Source organism: Thunnus maccoyii, chromosome 5, assembly GCF_910596095.1.
Source record: "Thunnus maccoyii chromosome 5, fThuMac1.1, whole genome shotgun sequence".
Taxonomy (NCBI): domain Eukaryota; kingdom Metazoa; phylum Chordata; class Actinopteri; order Scombriformes; family Scombridae; genus Thunnus; species Thunnus maccoyii.
The window spans coordinates 33454567-33476996 of NC_056537.1; the positions used below are offsets into that span (position 1 = coordinate 33454567).

General features: G+C 38.5%; 1 protein-coding gene across 1 annotated transcript in view; it reads left to right on the forward strand.

The window, feature by feature from the left end:
• The first annotated feature begins 14022 nt into the window (after positions 1 to 14022).
• Positions 14023 to 22430, forward strand: part of lrp5 (low density lipoprotein receptor-related protein 5) — a 71304-nt gene continuing 62896 nt past the window's right edge. The window contains exon 1 of the mRNA XM_042411728.1: positions 14023 to 14303. Coding sequence (XP_042267662.1) covers positions 14219 to 14303 — 85 coding nt within the window. The 5' untranslated portion in view covers positions 14023 to 14218. The remainder of the gene's footprint in view (positions 14304 to 22430) is intronic.

Below are 22430 nucleotides of genomic sequence, written 5' to 3' on the forward strand. Positions count from 1 at the left end.
TTATGTAAAAGATTTTCATTATGTTACTCGTCATCCCTAATGGACTTCCACCATAACTTATGAATTATGTAATTGCAAGAGCTGGACCTCCTCTTTGTGTGTTTTGCTCTGGGAAGGGGGCTTGGAGGTGCATGGGTAATTGCACCATTTTGGTGATTTTATGTTGATTGTATATTGCATAAAAACTTATGTAATAAAACATATTTGAAAGAAATGTGGACATTTTGGAAATCTTGAACATCCTGGAAAACTTTGTTTCCACAGTTTTCTACTATGTTGTTTTGCTGGAAATGTATACTTTATAAAATACTTCCATTAAGGATTCAATTGCCAATGTAGATAAAAAGTGCCTCTTTGTGTCCTTGACAGCCTGACCATATTTAACTCATCCGTGCCTTGCCTTGACTACAGACTCAAATGTCAAGGGTTTTGTTCACTCCTTTTTTTACTAGTGGAGGAATATGGCTAAACTCACATGTATTTCTCTCAAACTAAGAGGAGGTGGTCTCACATGCTTTTTATTTATCTTTTTACGTACAAGGTTGTCTCTGGTCATTTACAAATGGTCCACAGAGCTGCTCTGCAAATTATGCAGTTAAGTCTTAGTTGAACTTAAAGCTGCACTAACTTCTATTTATATTTTAATGGATCAAATGTCAATAATATGTGAAATAATAATAATGTGAAAAGGTGTTGGTCACAGTAATGAATCCACAGAGAATTATCACCGACTCTGCAGTTCCCCTCAGCCCTTCTGAGCTTTTTATTGTCTTTCAGTTCATTGTTTTGATTTTCTGGCCTGCATTGACTATTTTGGTTCAGTCTCAGACAGTGACCTGGTTTCCAGCAGCAGCACGCAGAAGTTTCCAGTAAAAATCTCAGATAAACCCACTGTACACACTAATCAGAACCTAAAAGCAGACAGACAAATATAGCAACTAGTGATAGTGGAGCATTTAGCAGCTAAAGAGACAGATATTTTTCTCCGGAGTTGCTGGAGACCAAAAAAAAAGCTAAAATATTGAATTGTGAATATAAGACCTACGTTCATCAGGTGGACACACACGATTCCAAAGGAGTGCTAATGCTGTTCTGTGTCTGTTAAATGTAGAATAGACAGCTCTGTGTTAGCCAGCTCTAAAGGTGATAATATGTCAGTGTTGTGTTTTCAGTTTGTTCTGCTGTCCCCATGCTGCCAAAAGTGAGTCAAAGTAGCTTTAAGACTGCAAGTAAGATGAACTATTCCCACAAAAGTAACCAGGCTGCCTTAAAATATTACAATGGTTCAAAAAGAAGCTTATTTGAACTGTTAGATTACATTTTTGTAACCCTGAGGTATTATTTAAGATTGCTCAAACTGATAAAAATTGTAAAGAACCTGAGATTTGAAGTCAGCCAGGTTACATTCAAGTTATACAAGGCTCTGACCTGGTGGATATACTGATGGATCAATTGAGACGGCCACTTCCACACATACATATACACATATAGAGAAACATGTTGTGACCAGCACAATGAAAAACACCTTCTGCACTGTGAGTGCTGCTGACAAAGAGAGTTAGATTTGACTCTAAAGCTGTGGTCTTATATCCAATAAAGCAGATGCTGTTAATCAAACTGAGGTCTATATACTTAAACACCTTATCCAATGTCATATTCTATCTTAGCTCCATATTCTACTGTTTTGCAGCAGTAATGCAGGTGTTTCTGAAAGTGATGTGATTATATGACTGACATGGAGCTTTGCAGTGAGTGAAGTATGAGACTGATTACAAACCCCCACATGTAACACAGTTCTGTTTTGAAAAGAGCTCTCCCTACTGAGGCCTCAGACAGTTGGGAGCCTCACCTGTTCCTTGTTACCCACGGAGAAAGAGAAAGGTATTTGTTTCACTCAGCTATATTACTCGTAAGCTTCGGTCTTTATAGAGTGAAGAACGCAGACCAATGCAGAGATCATTTTGATATTTGTGGAGAGCGGTGAGCGGATCAAAGCAAGGCTGGCGGCTGTGGGTTGCAGGTGACTGGGGAAAGAAAATATGTTTCATTACAACATTCCAGGGCCAGACTGGGAGCATAGAAACAGAATGAATAGACAGGAGAGCCTGGTAGAAAGAAATAACCTAACTGAAATATTACTTTAATGTTGATATTACCTCTATGAGAAGGGGTAGCAAACAGCATAATACTATGAAACAGAATAGAAGAATAATGACATCAAATGAGCAGTAATCCAATATGTTTGAACATATTCAAAACAAACCACTTCAGACTTGAACAAACCTTTGTCAAAATGAATGAAAATATGTAGGGCTGCAACTAACAATTATTTTCATTATTAATTAATCTGTTGGTTGTTTTCTCATTCAATTGATGAATCATTTTGTCTATAAAATGTCACAAAATAGTGAAAATGACCGTTATAATTTCCAGAGTTAAAGTTAAAATGTCTAGTTTTGTCCAACTAAACACCACAAAATCAAAAAATATTCAGCTTAATATCATGTATGAAAAGCCTCAAAACATCATATTTGAGAAGCTAAAACCAGCAATTTTATTGGCATATTTGCTTAAAAATGACTAAGATGATTTGATTATCAAAATACTTCATTTTTTGTTGATCCATTGATGGACTAATTATTGCAGCTCTAAAAATATGCAGAGCATGAAAATATAGCCCCACTCCCACAGTACAGTGTAGTTTACAGTATACAGCACATGAAAGAGAATATAAGAACCTGTCAGGAACATGCCTGGCAATTCATTGTTATTTATGATGAAGCCCCAACATTTCATCATGACAAGTACAACAAAATTGTGATGATGTTGATATTGAAGTAAATGAATTTGAATCTTAATCTAACCCAAACCACAAAATAATTTATCCTGAGCAAAAAACTCTGAAACTGAATTGGTTTGAGAAGTTATTATTTGAAGAAAATATAAAGTCATGATACTGTTATGAAAAACATGTTAGACAATATCATAGAAAAAGTATAATATACTGTATATAACCCAGAAACAATGGCTTTGAGAAAATTACACAATTAAATGATGAGATTGCCATACCTGTAAGATGTCTGATTGGTTCATGTGGTTATAGTCACTGTTCTGCTCTATTATCTGTTCCCTGGGTCAAATGGCATTTTGCACATCAGGCATTCTAAAGGCAGTACGGCTGGGTATTGGTACTCAATACCTTTAAGTTATCGACTGAAATAGCCCAGTACCAAGTACTATCAAAACTTCTCCAGTCAAATAATACTTCTATTTGATCCTTTTTGTACCCAGATCTAGAAAAAAATTACTATTTGTATCACCTCAAGCATTCTTTGGTTTAATGCAACATGTGATTGGCCAACTACCACAGCAGCTACAACCCACACAGTCTGTAGTGGTCATACATGTATTTGATGGAGTTGGCAGTTCAGCGTGCCGAGATGCCACAATATTAAATATTTTAATAATCTGAACACTTTCAAAATGTATTTGTGTAAAAATCATTTAAATGGGGAGGAGTGTTGGCATTTTATGCAACTGAATGCTTCCATTCACATGATGGGAAGTAGTAGAAGTAATCCTGTGAACAAAAAGCACTGGCTTCAGACTGTTCTGAACGCTAAGTTTCCAGCGGTTCGATGTTGACTCGTTACAGATTTCTTTATTCACCAGTTCACTGCTCCACTCTGCTAACATTATGGTGTTTTTCCATTGTTTTGGGGGCAGTCACACTGAGTCATGACTCCATTACACAGCACAGCAAAGTAAAATAAGTAGTTTACCTGTTGGAGGTGTGCTGGTCATCTGCAGCTCTTCATCAAACATCATCATCACAGTGGCTGTTTCTGCTTGTACTTTTCCTCCCTGCATTATTTCTTACTGATCCGCTGAATAAACAGCTCCAAATATGTTCATATGTTGTTGCTTTGACCGGTTTTTAGCACTGCTAATAAAGCTCTGCTAAATCAGTGAGGTTTCACTTCCTGTAAGTTCTTCACAATAAAAGTCTCCCATTATTTAGTCATTTAAAAGTTTTTAATTTGAAGCAGTAAAGCAGGAGTTGTTGGGTTTACATTGGCGGTAACATGACACAACTCTGATATGTAAAGCTGGCTAATCAGAACAGAGTGGGCTCATCAGGAGGGCGGCTTAAAGAGACAGGAGCTAAGGCTGCCTGTTAGAGACAGAGGCTGAACTGAGGGGCTGCATAAAGGGCCAGTATGAGATAAATGAGGAGTTTTTTTTAACTGTGAATCATGCAAAGCTACTTTAGTGGATTCCAAAAATAAAAATTTAGAGCTGGAAATGACCATAATAGATCCTCTTTAATGGTACTGGTATTGGTACTGGTATTGTAATTTTTTTTAAATGATACCCAGCCCTAAAAGGAAGTATCATAATTGTGTTAAGAGATGCGAAACACTAGATGATTCCACCATCACTGAATGTGTATCCAGAAGCATTAGTTCATGTAACTGCTTAGAAGACGGGTTCAGTTTTTAGAGTCTGTCTTAAAACAACAGTCAGGAGCACAACAGAACATTGAAACATGTTTTTCTTGCTGTAATCATTCCTCCCGTTCATACTGACCATTAGAAGATCACAAGATCATAATGCACTTACGATGTAAGTGATGGTCCTCCTGTGCAAAAATGTATTTAAAATTTTATCTGAAGCTAATATGAAGCTTCAGCGTCCAAATGAGTCAAATCAAGTAAATATCTTTCAACGTTGCAGTCTTTTTAGTGCCAAAGTCCCTCTTTTTGTTACTATACTTCCACCACAGCTCAACAGGGAAACACTGTCTGAGGAAACACAAAGAGGGAATTTGATGCTAAAAAGACTAAATGTGGCAGATATCCACTTAATATGACTAAATCAGACTGATGAAGCTTGATATAAGGTACAGAAACTTCAAACTTCAAACTGACACACTGTGGATTTTGGCCTCCATCACTTACATTGAAAGCACATTTGAAGAGGATCTTTTAATAGCCAGTATGAACAGGAGGAATGATTACAGCGAGGAAAACCTGTTTCACTGCTTATATGGACACCTGACTGTTGTTTTAAAACACATTTGAAAAATTGTGAACCTATATTTTAATGACAAACACAGAATGATGATCTGTATTTTTCATTTGTATGCAGTTCAATTTAACTAATGACTAATGTTATTACACATGTCCTATTAATATTATTACTATATGTTTACAGTACTGCTATCACTTATTATTACCTCTTTATGACATAAAAGCCACTATTACCATCCATTCACCCATCCATCCATTATCTACACCTACTTATCCTGTGCAGGGTCACAGTGGGCACAGTGGAGAGACAACCAGTTACCAAATTCACACCTACAACCACTTTAGAGTTTCACCTAACCTGTATAACTGTCAGAGGAAAGAAGTCAGCTGGCCAAAGTGGAACTGAACCTCGGACCTTGTTGTCTCACAACAACAGAGAGAACCACTGGACAGTCTCTAACCTCCCTTTAGCTGGATTTATAGTTGCAGGCTCTGAAGCTACATTTTGCTTCTTGTTCCTTCAATGCGATGTTGTTCTCTTCTCTGTGTAGAATAATGTATGTGCAGAGTTTGTTTTCAGATTAATCTGCTGAGAGTGGAAAGTTTCTCTGTGCTCACCTTAAATCTGAGTTCAACACATGGACATACCAGCATGATTTGTGACATAATTACTCATTTGGAAGCCAGTTGTGGTCCAGTATGCAACTTACACAAGTGTAATGTGGAAACTTGAAGTCCCCAGTGCACATACACTGAGAATGGACTTTACAGTGAAGTAGGAGAAATCTTGTGGCCAGCAGTTCAACTTTTGAAATGAACACTGACCAGCTGATACTACCACCAATCCTCATAAAACTACTACTACTACTATTACTACTACTGATACTTCTCTTACCATTGTCATTACTACTACATCTGCTGCTGTTGCTACCACAGTTACTTTTATTGGTACTTTTATTCATACTATTACATTTAAATTAATTTTACAACAAAGTGGAAAAAAAAGAAAATGTCAGTTAACTTCACACATTCACAAATGATACCTTATACATAATAGATAAATTAATTAAATATGAAATGAAGCCTATATATAGTTGTAAGATAAATATTATTTATGTATAGAGTAATTAGCAGGGGGCCTAATATTGATCCTTGAGGGACACCTTTATCAATAATTGGTGGGCTTGATTTGAAACCATCGGCAGCTACAGTTGTTTAACAGCTGTAAGCAGAAGCATCAAAACCCACAGAAAGCAGCTTAAGAAAATGTTTTGATCAACAGCATCCCAAGCCTTGGACAGATCTACGAAGAGTGCAGCACAGTGTCACTTTTGAGTCAATAATGTCATCCATAACAACAGTTGCAACTATACATATACAGGTATCTTGCAGTTATGTATGGTGGCACCTAAGGACAAAACACATACATGCAAAAGCAAAAGCAAACGCAAAGTGCAAACATTTAGAAATGAGCTACAAACTGTAAAACACAAAAAAAGTGAAAAGACTAAACATTAAAATCAAAAAAATGCTGCAAATGGTAAAACACATACAAAAGTGAGCACACAAACACCGGGGTTGAAGCTCATTTTTCTTAATGTTTGTGCTTTTGCTCTTGTGTGTGTTTTGTTCATAGGGACCACCATACATATGGGCATCTGAGAATTGTTTTAAGACATACTTAAAAAACTGTGAGCCTATCCTTTAGTGTATTAATAATTGATAACACAGTAAAAGGGGCATTTCTTCCCAATGAGTACTTTTACTTTTAATAACCTATAGCACATTCTACTGATGATACTTATCTAAGTCTACTTCAGTGAGACGTTAAATGCAGGACTTCACAGTACTTTTGCACTGTGGCTTTGCTACTTTTATTAAGTAAGGAATCTGAATGCTTCTTCCAACTATGAATAGTACTTTTGCTACTGGAGTAGTGCTAGTAGTGCTTCTACAGCTGCAGCCACTACTACCACTGCTCCAAATAAAATGGCTTCTACCAAAACAACCATACCTGGTCTGTAGTCTATATTCTATGGTGTGGAATAGCGGCCTGCCTCTCTCACATGTACATGGAGAGTCAGAGGAGAACATGTGCTTTTAGTTTACAGGCCCTTTAGAGTTGAGGCCAGTTGGAGCTGAAAAGCAAGGCATCCAGAGAGGAGGGGAGAAATGCCAGGGTTGGCTTGGCTTTAGGTGTATGTGAAGGCAGAGATCTGAGACTTTTCATCTCTGTTTCCACCAGTGTGTGAGCAGAGGTGTGTATCCATCTTTTGTTTTTAAGACAATAAGTCCCTCCAATCAGGTTCTCTTAAGCCTTGTCTTACTGCCATTGAGTCCAGTAAGAAAGATTGACCAAATAATTCATTGTCTTTATTCAGGATGTTGTATTATGTATTCCTGGAAGATGTTATGGAAGATCTATTGTTATGTACTGTAGTGAAGAATGTTGCAGCCCAGATGCGCAGTCGAGCAATCAAAATTTTTTTTTGGGACAATGTGTGATTGGATGACAAGTTGATACATTAAAGAGCACAGCCCCCAGTCTTCATGCTACAAGGATTCATTTTAAACTGCTTACGTCACAAACAGACACACACACACACACACACAAACACACACACACACACACACATAGTTTGTACAAGTTTTGAATATACACTAAATGGCCAAGAGGTATATTTTGGGATACCAAAACCATGGGCATTAATGTGCTGCTGTAACAGCCTCCACTCTCCTGGTTTCAGGCTTTTCACCAGATGTTGGAGCCTGGCTCCAGGGATTCACTCCCATTCAGCCTCAAGAACATTAGTGAGGTCCAACACTAATGCTGAGTGATAAGGTGTGGCTCACAGTTGACGTTCTGGTTCATCCCATAGGTGTTGCATGGAGCTAAGGTCACGGATCTGTGCAGGTCTTGCAAATTCAGGAAACAGTTCTCCCCAAACTCTGTGGTAAGTACGGAGCTGGGTGGGCTTTCACAAAGATAGATGTTGACCATGGTTTGCATCAAACTGAACTGAGTCAGATTTCAGCTAGACATCTAAATTCATTTGATGCACAAAGCTCCCAGGTTCTTAACTACCTTAAAGCTGGAGTGTGGGACTTTTGTCTCCCCCTTTTGGCAGTGAGAGTAATTACAAAAACACTGAAGATGTACTTATGTCATAGGCTCCGCCATAGCCTATCCCGTTGCTACTGTTGCGACTTTAAAATGGTGAATAAATTGTTGCGTCACACAACCCCCACGAAATGACTCGTTTCACTCTCAGAATTTGATCCATTCAGTCTAACATTTGGAAAGTCTAGAGGAGCCACACGATTAAATTATTTATCCCCATTCAAGTCAGTAGAAAGCTAACTGGAAGTTAGCTGGCTCAGCTGGCAGAAGTCTCTGGGTGTGCATTCAAACAGCCAGAGCGGGAATGTCATGCCCGACATGAGATTTAAAAACTCTGTATACTGTGAAATACATTTATCTGGTGGTGATAGGCTTAATCAGCATTGTGTAAACTCGTTTGACAAGGGCTTGAATGTAACTGACGTTCATTTATATGTAAAGGTTCCACACTGCAGGTTTAAGTAGGACTAATTTGCCATGAATTCTGGGTAAATTGAAACTTTTTTCTAACTAAAAAACATAGCTGACCGAGCAACCATGTAAAACCACTCAGTTCAATCAATCAATCAATTTTTATTTATATAGCGCCAAATCACAACAAAAGTCATCTCAGGGGCAGGTCAAGACTGTACTCTTTAATTTACAGAGACCCAACAATTCCCCCATGAGCAAGCACTTGGTGACAGCGGTAAGGAAAAACTCCCCTTTAAGGGGTAGAAACCTCAAGCAGAACCCGGCTCTTGGTGGGCGGCCATCTGCTTTGACCAGTTGGGTTGAGAGAGAGAAAGAAGGGGGGGCAGAATAACAACAATCATAACAACGACAACAACAGCAGCAACAGCAACAGCAAGGGAAGGATGCCAACAGGACTGTGAAGGACCATGAAGGCTTGGCCCTGAACCTAGGAGAGAGGAGCTCAGTGCATCATGGGAAGTCCCCCAGCTGTCTAGGCCTATAGCAGCATAACTAAGGGCTGATCCAAGGTGAGCCTGGCCAGCCCTAACTATAAGCTTTATCAAAACTGAAAGTTTTAAGCCTACTCTTAAACGTAGAGAGGGTGTCTGCACCCCGGACCGAATCTGGAAGATGGTTCCACAGGAGAGGAGCCTGATAGCTGAAGGCTCTGCCTCCCATTCTACTTTTAAAGACTATAGGAACCACCAGTAAGCCTGCATTCTGGGAGTGCAATGTTCTAGTGGGATAATACGGTACTATGAGCTCTTTAAGATTATGATGGTGCCTGACCATTAAGGGCTTTGTAAATTAGGAGAAGGATTTTAAATTCTATTCTAGATTTTACAGGAAGCCAATGCAGAGAAGCTAAAATGGGAGAAATGTGATCTCTTTTTCTAGTTTTAGTCAGTACACATACAGCTGCATTCTGGACCAGCTGGAGAGTTTTTAGAGACTTGTTAGGGCAGCCTAATGATAAGGAATTGCAATAATCCAGCCTAGAAGTAACAAATGTGTGGACTAGTTTTTCTGCAATTTTTTGGGACAGGATATGCCTGATTTTTGAGATACTACATAAGTGAAAAAAGGCAGTCTTTGAAATTTGATTTATGTGGGAGTTAAAGGACATATCCTGATCAAAGATAACTCCCAGATTCCTTACAGTGGTGCTGGAGGCCAGGGTAATGCCATGTAGAGTAGCTATATCATTAGATAATGTGTTTCTAAGGTGTTTAGGGCCAAGCACAATAACTTCAGTTCTGTTCATTCCATCAGAAAATGTTTGCCTTTTGGAAGAATTCAGCTGGGCATTTTACTGGGAAAATTCATGATTCAGTAAAGAGTGTAGCGATGCAAAAAACCTCCAGTAGCAGAAAATCTCAATGCAGCGCAAACCTTTAGTAGAGCTCAGAAGCTGTGGGTTCTCAATGTGGTAGGGTGTAGTGCTTCTTTTAACTTGTTGGCTAGTTTTCTTGGGTAAACAAAAATGTCCTCACCACAGTGTATTCCCAACAGGTTACTGCAGACTCTAAAAACTCTTTCTTCTGAACATAGCAAACAATAAATTATGAGCCATGTTTTCCTCTTGTTTGTAATTCAGTGTCATTGCGGTCTTTGGTCTGAGTTAGCATGGAGGTCGGGTGGCTAACTTTTTAGGCTTAAAATAAGTCAGTCTTTATTTTTGTGAAACTGTCCGACTTGCATTAGACCTAAGAGCAAAATTAAGTTAACTTAAGTTAAGTTAATTAAACTTAACACCACAAACCAGTCTAAAAGCTGTAACTAACTACATTTCTTCAGAAGGTATTTGGCAAAACACATTTCTGACAGAGTTGCCAGGTAACAACAAAGGTACAGATTAGCAAATTACACTACATAGTGTGTTAAACTGTCTTTTAATAGCAAATTTAATCTGTCATATGAAATTAATTTTTGTACTGGTAGAAGTACAAACATGTTGTCTAACATGTTGTGATGTTGCTCAGCCAATCCATCCAGAACAATATATCAACAATAACTGGAAATATACAGTATATTGTATCTTTTTTATTAACATTTGATAAACACTGACAGTACAAGCCACTTGCAGCAAGGATGATTAAATTTAAGGCTGATTGAGGTTTATCATCAACCCTACACAAAAAGAAAGGCATAACTATAACGGTGTGAGCTGATTGCTGTGTTTTAATACTCAACACATACAAAATAAAACAACCTTCCAATATCTACAAGTGGTTCAAATAAACATGAGTTAGATTATCAAAGCCTTGATCTCCTCTCTGGCATCATCTAACAGGTTGATATTACACTGTTTGGGACTGTATGTTCTGACATCTGAATTCTCTCAGCTAAATATGACCAAAACAGTGAAATACAATGCAAAAATGTGTAGTGAGGATGACTATTCCCACTAAGTAGCATCAAATCTTTTAGCACCAGCTATGCCAGCTAAATCAATGTGATGATAAGAAATAAGAATGTCTGGATCTGGGTCATTCTGTGTCATTCGTTGCCAGTGAGTGACCTCATTATCTTTCCCGCGGGCCTACCCTCAAAGACAAAGTTGTTAGAGCTGTAACAATTAGTCGAGTAATTGATTAGTTGTCAACACTGAAATTAATCGACAACTATTCTACTATTCAATTAAGTGTTTACAATAATTCCTAAAGACAAAGATGTCCAAATTCTCTGATTCCGGCCTCTCAAATGTGAATATTTTCTGGTTTCTTTAGTCTTCTATGACTATAAACGAAATATCTTTGGGTTGTGGACTGTTGGTCACTACAAAAAAAGACATTTGAGGACGTCATCTTGGGCTTTGGGAAACAGTGATCAATTGGTTTAGGTTCATTCTGTGTCAAGACACACTGAGTAAAAGCAAATGTGCTGATACATGTTAGTGGCAAATATTTATGAAATACTTTTTATTCTTAACCATTCACTTGGAATAGGATTTGGTATGCCATGCCCTAGCATGCATGTAGGCACATTTTACCTTTTAAAATGATTCTCTTCCTCTTATACATCCTCCTTCTCATCCTCTTTCTGTAATACTTAATACTAAGTGTGTCAAGAAAAATGTCTGTAAAGAACATGTTTTAACAACTGGAAGTAAAATACAGTGCATTCATTCAATGCAATTAATGGAAAGGTGAATATGACTTTGGAACAAATTAGGCAAAAGGCCATTCCTTATTACAGCCTAGTTCTATAAATCTATTTGAACAATTTGAACAAATTGTTTCTGGCAGCTTTTAGGCGTATAGAAAATATGACTTTCCTTTGATTGAGACTGTATTCTGACTGTGTTGGAAGTTGTTGCTTACTGATTCCCTTGACAGGACCAGAATAACCCCATCGTAAAACATCTCATATACTGTTATATATAGTTTTAATATGTACTATTAAAATCATAACTCAGGGTCTCTCTACAAGATGGGGCTTTAAGATTAGATAATGCAGGTGTTGCCTTAAGGCCCCTATCATTTCAGTTGATAATGTGCTTTAGTGGTGCACACCATATTAATAAACAAAATTTAACTTAATTAGATCACTACAGACAAATTTCCACACAGTGAATCAGTCCCAGACAGTTGCTCACTTCGCCCTGTTGGTAATCCAATCTTGTCCTTCTAAAAGGAATAACTAGCCTGTCTACATAAATTATATTAAAAAAATATATATAAAACTTTGTATTTTAGTTTGTTATTTATTTGTACTTTTTGAAGTCACTATCCTTACTTCTGTCTTAGTTGTGTTTTTGAGAGCAATAAGGAATTATACTGTATTTTAAATTAAACTCCAGAGAGCACAAATTCCACACACCTTTCAGCAACGGAAACTAAATGCACTGAAACTTTAAATATTCATGATTACAGGGTTAATTCTGGGGTTTTTAATTCCCTTACTCCAGTTTTTTTTCAGTTGCAAAACTCTCTTCTCTTTGTGTTTAAGTCAGTTATTACTACACACTCATCAAGTTCATAAAATTGCAGAAACACTGCTTCTCAGCAAAATGACTGAAAATGAAGCCTAATTAATATCTCTTGTTGACTAACAGTGATGGGTGACTTTTGTTTCCTGTGTGTTTATGTACAGTATTTTATTATGTTCAATTGATTTGATATCTGTGATTTACTTTTGTGAGTTTACTCAAGAGTTTTAGAAATATGTAATTTAATATGTGCCTCTTAAACTTCCGAGTTTTGTAAAAGAAGACAAGTAAGATTTCTGAACAAAATATTAATAATTGGCATATACATTTTTTGAAAAACAAGCAATTGTTTAAAACTTACGTTCTTTCTTAAGTTTTGGACTCAAAAAAAAAGAAGAAAAATTTGGCATACTGAAGTAGGTTGCAGTGTTTATATATATATTTTTGAACTTTTGTTTGTTTTTATAGCATAGTGATATCTTATCTGTAGGTATGCATACTCTATATACTGAGTTATAAACAATTGATAACCAAGTGGATTAACGATGTCCTAAATTTTACATATTACTATGTTATGATTATATTAATCTCCTTTTGGTTGTTCTGAAGCGATATATATATAATATATCATCTCTATATATTTTTTTTATTTCTAGACCCTTACACACATTTTTGAAAAATGAAAAAAATTGTAAATCAACAGGTGTGTAATTTTCCATATTGTTGTTTGATCTAATTAAACTTTTTATAGAAGGCTGTTAAGACCCAATTTCTGTAGAGGAATTTAAAGTTTCTTCTTTTTTTTTAACTTACCACAATATGTTTTTGAATGCAGGTGATGTAGATTCTGATATATGGGATGATGAATCTGATATGTTTATATATAAGATGTATGTTCGATATTTGTGATGTTTTTGGTGTATTGTTTTTGGATGTGTGGCCTTTTTGTATTCCTGCTCTTTTCTATGTACTTTGTTGAATTAATAATTGCTTTAAGATGTTGATCACCATATCATAACATTATATCATTAACCCTATCTGTCATCACAGAGCCTTTCGGTGTGCATGATGTATAAATATGGGTGTGTTTTCCATTTTTACAAACATTCTGACCTGTTTTCACATCCGAGTAGGATCGAAACGTTGTCATCATTAAAATGTTGTGGCTTGGAGTAAGTGTGCAGGTGTTGCCTTTTTTTTCAATGATTATATTCATAGCAAATCTCATGAAGCAAATCTTGTAATTGTGCTTCAACTCATTAACAGCAGCTACTTCCACCTGCAGAAAATGCTGCTCTCCAGCTCTGTCCCTTGCGTAACTGCATTGGAAATGCCTTTGTTACAAAACATCAAGCACACATATAACATTAACAGCACAGTCAAATCAGTGAAATAAAAAAAACCTTGCTGCCTCGTGTCGGATGACGTCACACCACGTCCGCCTGCCCTTTCTCTCCGTGCGCGAGCTCGACAGTCCAAAGTATAAAGTAGCGCGAGCGCAGTAACTGGGGGGAAAAAAAGTATAGGACACACATAGGAGGAGCGCACACACACGCATGCAGCCACATATCTAGCTGTACCACGGAATACAGGCCTATATGTGTACATGTACACACGGAAAGTGGACGTCTTTACAACTTAATTAAGGAGTAAATATCCGAAAATGGAGTGGGAGTTATGTATTTAAAGCGCAGAGGACTTGAAATGGGCGGTCTGCTGGTGGTGTTGCTGCTGTGGAGTTGCCTGCTGTCGGCGGTTGACGGTACGTTGACTTTTTGTTCACAACATGGATCCTTAGGGAACAAGGACTGTGGAGCTACCGGGATGGATAATGATAAGAACACTGTAGTTAACATGCGATGCTCCGGTTGTTATCTGTAAGCTTCTGAGCAAAGCTCCCCACAGTGGGAACTGGAACACTAGCTGTGATCCCGTGTCTGAAAGTTGAGGTTTTTATGTCCCAAGGGTACAACAACACAGTAGTTGCAATGAAAGTCTCGAAACTTTGCACTGATGGCCGCGACACACTGCAGGATAAACCCACTGTATCTCCATGGTCCCTCACGCTTTGTGCTGCCGGTTTACTTTATGATTTCATGTGTCGGAGCAGAAAGTAAGTTTGAAGCCAGCCTGGGCTATTTTCTCGGGCCTCGGCAGCTCCAGCCATTCCTGCTCGGTGTCGGGTGTCAGGTAGACTTTCTTCTTTAATAGTGAAAAAGAAGCCGGAGTGTTTATTTGGGAAAGAAAGTGCTACTGGACACGTTATAGATTTTCTGCCTCTGGATCAATCTCTTTGTGAGCCTTACTTTCTCCACTGCCTGATTTGCGGTCTTACTATTTAAGTTAATCGCTGAAACTGCCCAGTCAGAGGCGGAGCTTAGCCTTCTCTCATATGGATGCAAGGCATTATGTTGGGTCTTCAGGCCAGCCTTTATGTGTGTGCTCGCATCTTAAACCTAAAGCTTCATATTCGATGTTCTGCCAGCCCTTGTATTGCTCACCGCAGGCTTCCTCTGCAAGTCCCTGTAAGCTTACTCAACGGTCCATTCAAAGATGCAGGTATTAACCACAAATCTACTGATCAGAATCTATTATTTTCATTAAAGATATAATATGTTTTCCCCTTGAAACTGTATCTCTGCACACAACTATCAATATCAGTTGGATATCAGCTACTATATCGGTGCATACCACTAGTTTGCATAGAAAAAGCACGGGTTACATTGAGACTGTAGTATCCTTTGTGAATGGAGGTTGATTCGAGCTTGGCATTTCAGTTTGACTGGCTTGCCCTGTCCACTCACATGTATTTTTATCTAGAAGATTTGTCTGTGTCTGCTTCCTCATTACATCTTTTGGTATTGCCAAACCACATAAACATGACTGTTCATAGTCTCAAAGGTCAGAACTCAAATCAGACTTAAGTGCCTTTGTGTCACTTATTAAGAGATAAAACTGTTTTATGATCTCAAAAGGAATCAATGGTAGAAATTGTTGTCGGATAGAATTCCGGTATAGATTGAATGACACAATTAAAGTTAAAAAAAGAGGGAAAAAAACTCCCATCAATTCAGATATGATGTTATAAAAAATAAATGCAATGTAGCCCTCAAATACACCACACACAAAAACACTTTCACGTACAAACAATACACATCACATTTCCAGTCAGGTGTGTAGTAACATTCATATACCAGGGTGACTGGCCCAGGTTTGAAACAGAAAATATTGGACAGCTGAGTTTTTGTTTGTTCTAAAGCGTCTTGAGTATTATTTTGAGCAGCAACAGATTTATGTCCATACCACTGTATGAAAGCTGCTTCATACTGAAAATTAGCACAGAAATCTCAACCAGCATTTACTTGTTCTTTGATCATATATTATCTCATCATTTTGATCATTGTATAAATTGAATAAGTTATATTAAGTGTGGCCAAACAATTTGCATAATGTCCTACAAAGAATGACTGTTCCTGTTCTCCTAAGATTATGAGGAATTTGTATTTTTTTTAGTAACAACAAAATTGGTATTGAACTTCCTTTTGTTAACTATTTCTGCTTTTGAGGCTCAGTTAAAATATTTTGGTTAAAATCAAGTTCAACTTCAGGATTTCAGTGAATTTAAAGTGAAAAAGTGAAGTGAAACTCATCAGGCTTTTAGTAGAACTGATGTCATCTATGGGCTTACAACAGTATCATAACTGATAAATAATGCAGTTGAAGTAACTTGAAGTAACTGTTACTTAACTTTTACTCCAGTCAAACTTTGTCACTAATCTTTCTTCTTCAACACCTAGAATGTGAACTATTTACAGTGTACAAAAGCAAATAACACTGGCAACTATTTACAGTCACAGACAGTAGTGAACTCTTTCCAGCCTGTACCTTCGCTTCAGAACAACCGAAAGGCATACACACATTGAACTCACATTGTCATGACAACAGGCAAAGAGAGCTTTCAGAACAGAAACAGAACTACTGATATGTTGATTGGCAGTAAACTGGTTCATGCTTCAGCCTGACTTCCAGTGCATCAACATACTGCATACTGATTGGTTCTCAGTGGTTCTGAAAGACGAAGAAGAAGAAGAATGATGTGCTAAGTTTGGCATTGAGGTGACCACATGTACACACACTTCACACCTACTGGCCAAAAACACCAAAGTAGTGTGAGTACACTGCGGGGCAAACATCACAGCTGTGTGTGTGTGTGTGTGTGTGTGTGTGTATGTTGACAGACTGTAAATAGTGGATGTTTTTTTCAGACATCTCTGGTATGAGTTTGATGTAAGCGTTCTGTAAACTCCGATTGGTCTGATAGAGGTGGTAAACTGAAAAAGATCAACATTTGAAGCTTGAAAGAGCTGGTCCAGTTATTTAAAGTTGAAACTTGGATGGAATTATGCATGTCATTGATCATCTAAAGAAAGCCTGTGTCGTTCATGGGGCAGGAATGCTTTATTGAACTCAATGCTAATATTATCTGCACATTTCCCCACTGTAACAGGACCTGGATCAGCTCTCAGGGATACTTCATACACTTGAGCACAGAGATAGAACTGTCGCAGTTACTGAACTTTTGACACACGTGAGGGCCCAGGTTATGCTAGAAAAGCACAAGACGGTACAACGTGTTGCCTGATCACATCGGAAATGAAGGATTTATAACTGTTCAAGGAATGAAAAGCCGTCATAAGAGGGTGGAGACATGATGACTGTTAAATGTGGGGGATAACAGCACACTCCTCTCTCTCCTCTCCTAGTCTCTCCTGGATGACATTCATGGTGTTGCAAGACATGAAAAGTGATAGTTGTGTAAAAAGAATGAAAGTTATGTCAAATTAAAAAAACAGAGCTAGAGAGAGAAGTCACAGGAAGTGATGCCACAAGCTGTTGCTGACACACAAGCCTGTCTACTGTTGTGTGTGTGTGTGTGTGTGTGTAGGAGTGTGTGGTTTAAGGGCATTTCTTCACTGTTCACGGGAAAATGGAAGAAAATGCGAATATTGATATTTTTTATCATAATTATGTACTTGAATATGATTTGTTCGCTGCTTGAGGAAAAAGCCGACATCTTCGCTGGATGTGACGCAAAACTTTTTGAAAATTTTTCGACTTCTCATCCGATGATGGAAAGTCAAGAGGAAAAGCCCTCAAGCTATGTGCTACCACACATGTTTTGACAGTCGTTGCACAAGATCCATTTACTAGGTGATTCCTGGGCTTTCAACACAATGGGGAAGTCTTTATCAGCAGATAGAGTTTGTGAAATTCTGTAATGTGGTCAACCGGTGAAGGTGGACAAGGGATCCAAGTGGAGATGGTGAAGTGTTTTAGATGATGTGTTCTGAGCTGCGTGACATTTTCGCTATGAGTAATGTGTTAAAAGATCTTCAGCCTGCCCGGTCAATGTATTAAAGGATACAGCTGGTCTTGGTTTATCTTTCTGTTATTATAAACCAGCATAGTTTATTCTGAAACAGCCCCCATTCACAGTCAGAGAGGAGCTGCACGTACTCACTGATGTTCCATCTTCAGCTTTTCATCTGGTTTGGTAAACTGAAAGAGTTGGATATGAGACTTGACAAAGAATTGAAGTATGTTGAAGACAGTCGTTTGGGGGGTTCTACTAGTGCAGGTCAGCTCAGGTCTTAGTGCTGTATTCACAGATACTTTGGCTTCATTTGATAGTGAGATGTTTCTCTCTCTGATCGTAGCCTATATTGTCACTCTCTAGCTATGCATAGTATGTACCTGAGTCAAACGCTGATTGGTTGAATGGGGATGAATCATCGGTATCAATGCCCAACACAGAATGCTAGACATCAATTCTGTCATAATCACACATCTTGTTCACCCAATCAGACACTGCTAACCACAGGTACAGTATATTATCATTTAAATCTGCTCATCACGCCTGATTGTAGAAGCGCAGATGAAAAATATACTTGAGGTTTAATGTGTGCACATGGAGATTTACTATATATATATATAACGTGCAAAAAGATACAACTGTCTTTACATTGTTTATGCTGTGTCAAAATGTCAGTTTGAACCTGCTGCCTCTTCAATCATTTGCTCTTCAAAATCCAAATATTTCAAACTATAGCCTATAAAACAAGGCATTTATTAATCTCAGTGTAAAACTGTATATTCAAACATAGCTGGTCTTACTTACTGTGCTCACTACTTTACACCTCATCTACTTAGACTACTGACTGTACGTCTGCCTGGTCTCGCTACAAGACAAAAGGCAAAATAATAAAGAGCTAAGTATTGTTTGAGTTTTGGTACTGACACCAAAAAAACAATAAGGTGTAAAATGTAATATTCGCTTCAATAAAATAGTATAAAATGGGCAACATTTTGATTCAAATGAAGAACTATGTGTTCAGATAATAACCAGCAGTCAGTACTTGACAGTTTTTGACACTTAATGACATATTTCAGTCAGTGCCAAAAAGTGTTGAGGTTGAAAATCAAGCTCTACTGACTTATGAATAGAAAAATTCATCTTTTTGGGTGTGGGGTAGTCTATTTGGGTGGGCCATCTAAAAAAAAACAAAAAAAACCCCTTTGCTTTTACCCTGGGAACCCTGGGTATTTTCTTTTTCGACTGCTCGGAACAGCCAATAGGTGATTTCCACACTCGTCTCCATTAGCCTGCACTATATGGGCCATTGCATTCACTGCATTCAGGCTTCATACACAGTCTGTTCTTTTGTTTGGACGGAGGCACACTCGACACTCAACAAAACAGGGCAAGACCTGACGTAGGCTGACTGAGAACACAGCAGCTCCTAATAGAACAGTGTTAGGAAATGTAATATTTTTTATGAAATGGAAGAAACAAAATACTTATACTAATTTTTATTTTTCTGAATCTTCCCCCTAATAGTCACTACTTTTACTAGCAGTGTTCAATCACTAATATAGTCTCAAAACGACAACATTCTGATTGAACTATCGACACCAAAAAAGCCTTGCAGACGGCGGGTGAATGAAGTGCATCAGAGTATGAGTTGGTAAGCTCTTGGAGGCAGGAAAAGGAAAAGAGTTGGGGGCTAGAAGAGAAGTCTGAGGGGCTGAAGGTAAGGAGAAGAGATTTGGTGACAGTACTGAGGAGGAATGTAAGGAAGAGATTGATATCTTTTCCTGTTTGTGTTGCTCTGGTGTGAAACTCGAGGAGGTTCGGTGCTGTTTGGATTTCATACAAGCCCGGTAGAGGGAGGAGGGAGGGAGAGAAAGAGGAAAACGGGGGGAAGACGGGGAGGAAAAAAAAAAAACAGAAAAGAGAAAACTGTAGGGAGAAAGGGAGGAAAGGAGAAAAGAGGAGAGGGGAGAAACGGGGAGGAGACGGACAAGACAAAGAAAGGAGAAGAGGAGGGAGGGAGGGAGGAGAGGGAGAAAGAGGAAAGAAGGAGCAGAGGTGGAGAGAGAAAGAGGAAGTCTGTGGCAGTCTACCTTGATTTCTCTGGGGTCCCCGCACACACACTCACACACACACACACACACACACACACACACACACACACACACACACACACACACTCACACACACACACACACACACACACACACACAAAGGCTGCATAAATATGCTCCCTGCGCTCGTCACACACATTTTTCTTGTCCCAACTGGGAAGGTGTGAAGAAAATCTCTTCCTTCCTTGCAACCCTTCACACACACACGCACACACACAAGCACACACACACACACACACACACACACACACACACACATACACGAAGGGTTCTGTTAAGATGGGCTCTGATAAGATGTGAAGCAAGGGAGCCTGTTAGCTTTCCCCAAGCAGAACAAAACAGGAGAACTGAGAGGTAGTGTGTGTGTGTGTGTGTGTGTGTGTGTGTGTGTGTGTGTGTGTGTGTGCAGCAGTGCATTGCCTACGCTTTAGAAACTTCTTTCGGGACACTTCTTTCTTTTCAAGCTGCCACCTCAGTACGACCTCCTCCCCCCAAACACCCCCACACACACACACACACACACACACACACACACACACACACTCAAGCTGCGTCTCCCTCCTCGTACTTTGATTGTTAATCCCATTGACAAACTCAAATGCTGTTTTTTTTGGTCTGTGCGCACACACACACACACACACACACACACACACACACACACACACACACACACACACACACACACACACACACACACACACTCTCCACTCAGGTATTGCAGTGCCAGGACTGTGATGTTGTGTATGCTGGCTCACTGGTATGAGTTGGGTCTAATGAATGTGTATTTAACCTGCGTTGGACTAAAAATGATGATTACACTGTGCATGTGTGTTGCTATTTTACATAGATCATGATGAATTGTTCCTGTCTTGCAACATCAGCAGACTCATCAGCTAAGGATAAAGGAAGTTCAGCATTTTATTTGTAAAGAGGAAGATGTATGATGAATTAAAATTTGTTGGAAACAGGGCGAGACATCAACAGGAGAACCGAAAGTGGTCATGACGTTAATCGATGAAGTCTACTTGACAGATTAGGAGAAGAACTGACACACCCACCTGCACTGTATAAAAACTGGTTGTAGGTGCTCCTTGAGGAGCCTTTTTCTTTATAACCTCATCCTGTGTGTTGCACTGTGAAACGCTCCTTCTTGTACAAGAATATAAATCATGTTAAATTTTGATACTTCGGCTCCGGTCTCTATTGTTTAATGGTCATTACGAAGAAATTCTTTTAACAGGACTCATTGATGAGCCTCCAGTCTGCAGCTGTATTTGTGTTAATGATGAATAATATGGAAGGGAGGGTCTAAATGAAAAGCCTTTTTCAGACAGCTGGCTGCTAAAGTAATGACTTTTGGTCATTCAAACATAGGTGGCTTTTATGTAAATGTTTTCTAGTGATTTTCATTCAATGTTGAGCAGGAAAATAAAAATAAGGGAAGAAGAGTTCCTGTTTTAAAATGTATTTTGCTGTTGATGTTCAGCCCATCTTCCCAGCCAACAGTGCCCAATGACAAGACATGAAGTTGGGACTCCTGTTTGCTCACATACTCTGTTTTCATTACATATCATTCCACCCAGGCAGTTGACATGGATGAAAATTAGAAATATAGAGATGGAGTGCTGCTCTGATTATCATTGTGATTGAATGTGTTTGGTTTTTTAGCCTTTGCTAGCATCATGGCTTTATGGATGGCAATGTCTGTTGTGTGGGCCATCACTTTGGTCCAGACTGAATTATCTTAACAACTATTGGATGGATTGCCATGAAATTTGGTACACACATTCATGATCCCTTGATGATGAATCCTACTGACTTTGGTGACCCTCTGACTTTTCTTCTAGCACCATCAGGTCAAAATTTCAATCTTTGGTGTATTGTCAAATACCTGCAAAACTGACATTCCCATCAGCCTCAGCTGTAGTTTGTGTTGAGTGATAATTAGCAAATGCTAGCATGCTAACACTAAGGTGGTGAACATGATAAACATTATACCTCCTAATTACCAGCATGTTAGCATTGTCGTTGTGAGCATGTTAGTACCCTGACAAGCATTTAGCTCAAAACATCACAGAGCTGCTTCTCACTGTCTCCTGGTTCCTTGTTGAACTAGTTTAATTTTCTTTGTGCAAAGGAGATAATTAAGTGATAAACGACATAATACAGTGCTCTAAGAAGGAGGGACAAGACATGCATTTTAATGATTCTCTTGTCTATTTCACCTTATGCTGCTGCTGTCTTTACTTTATTGTGACAGCATTCTTCCAGACTTGTGCTTGTTCTTGTGCTGTGTAAGATTTCTGTCACTTTAATGAAAATGTGACCTGGGTGATGAGACCAGCATCAACCAACACATAAAATGTGTGAAATGTTCCCATTGGCACCTATAAACCAGTGCTGT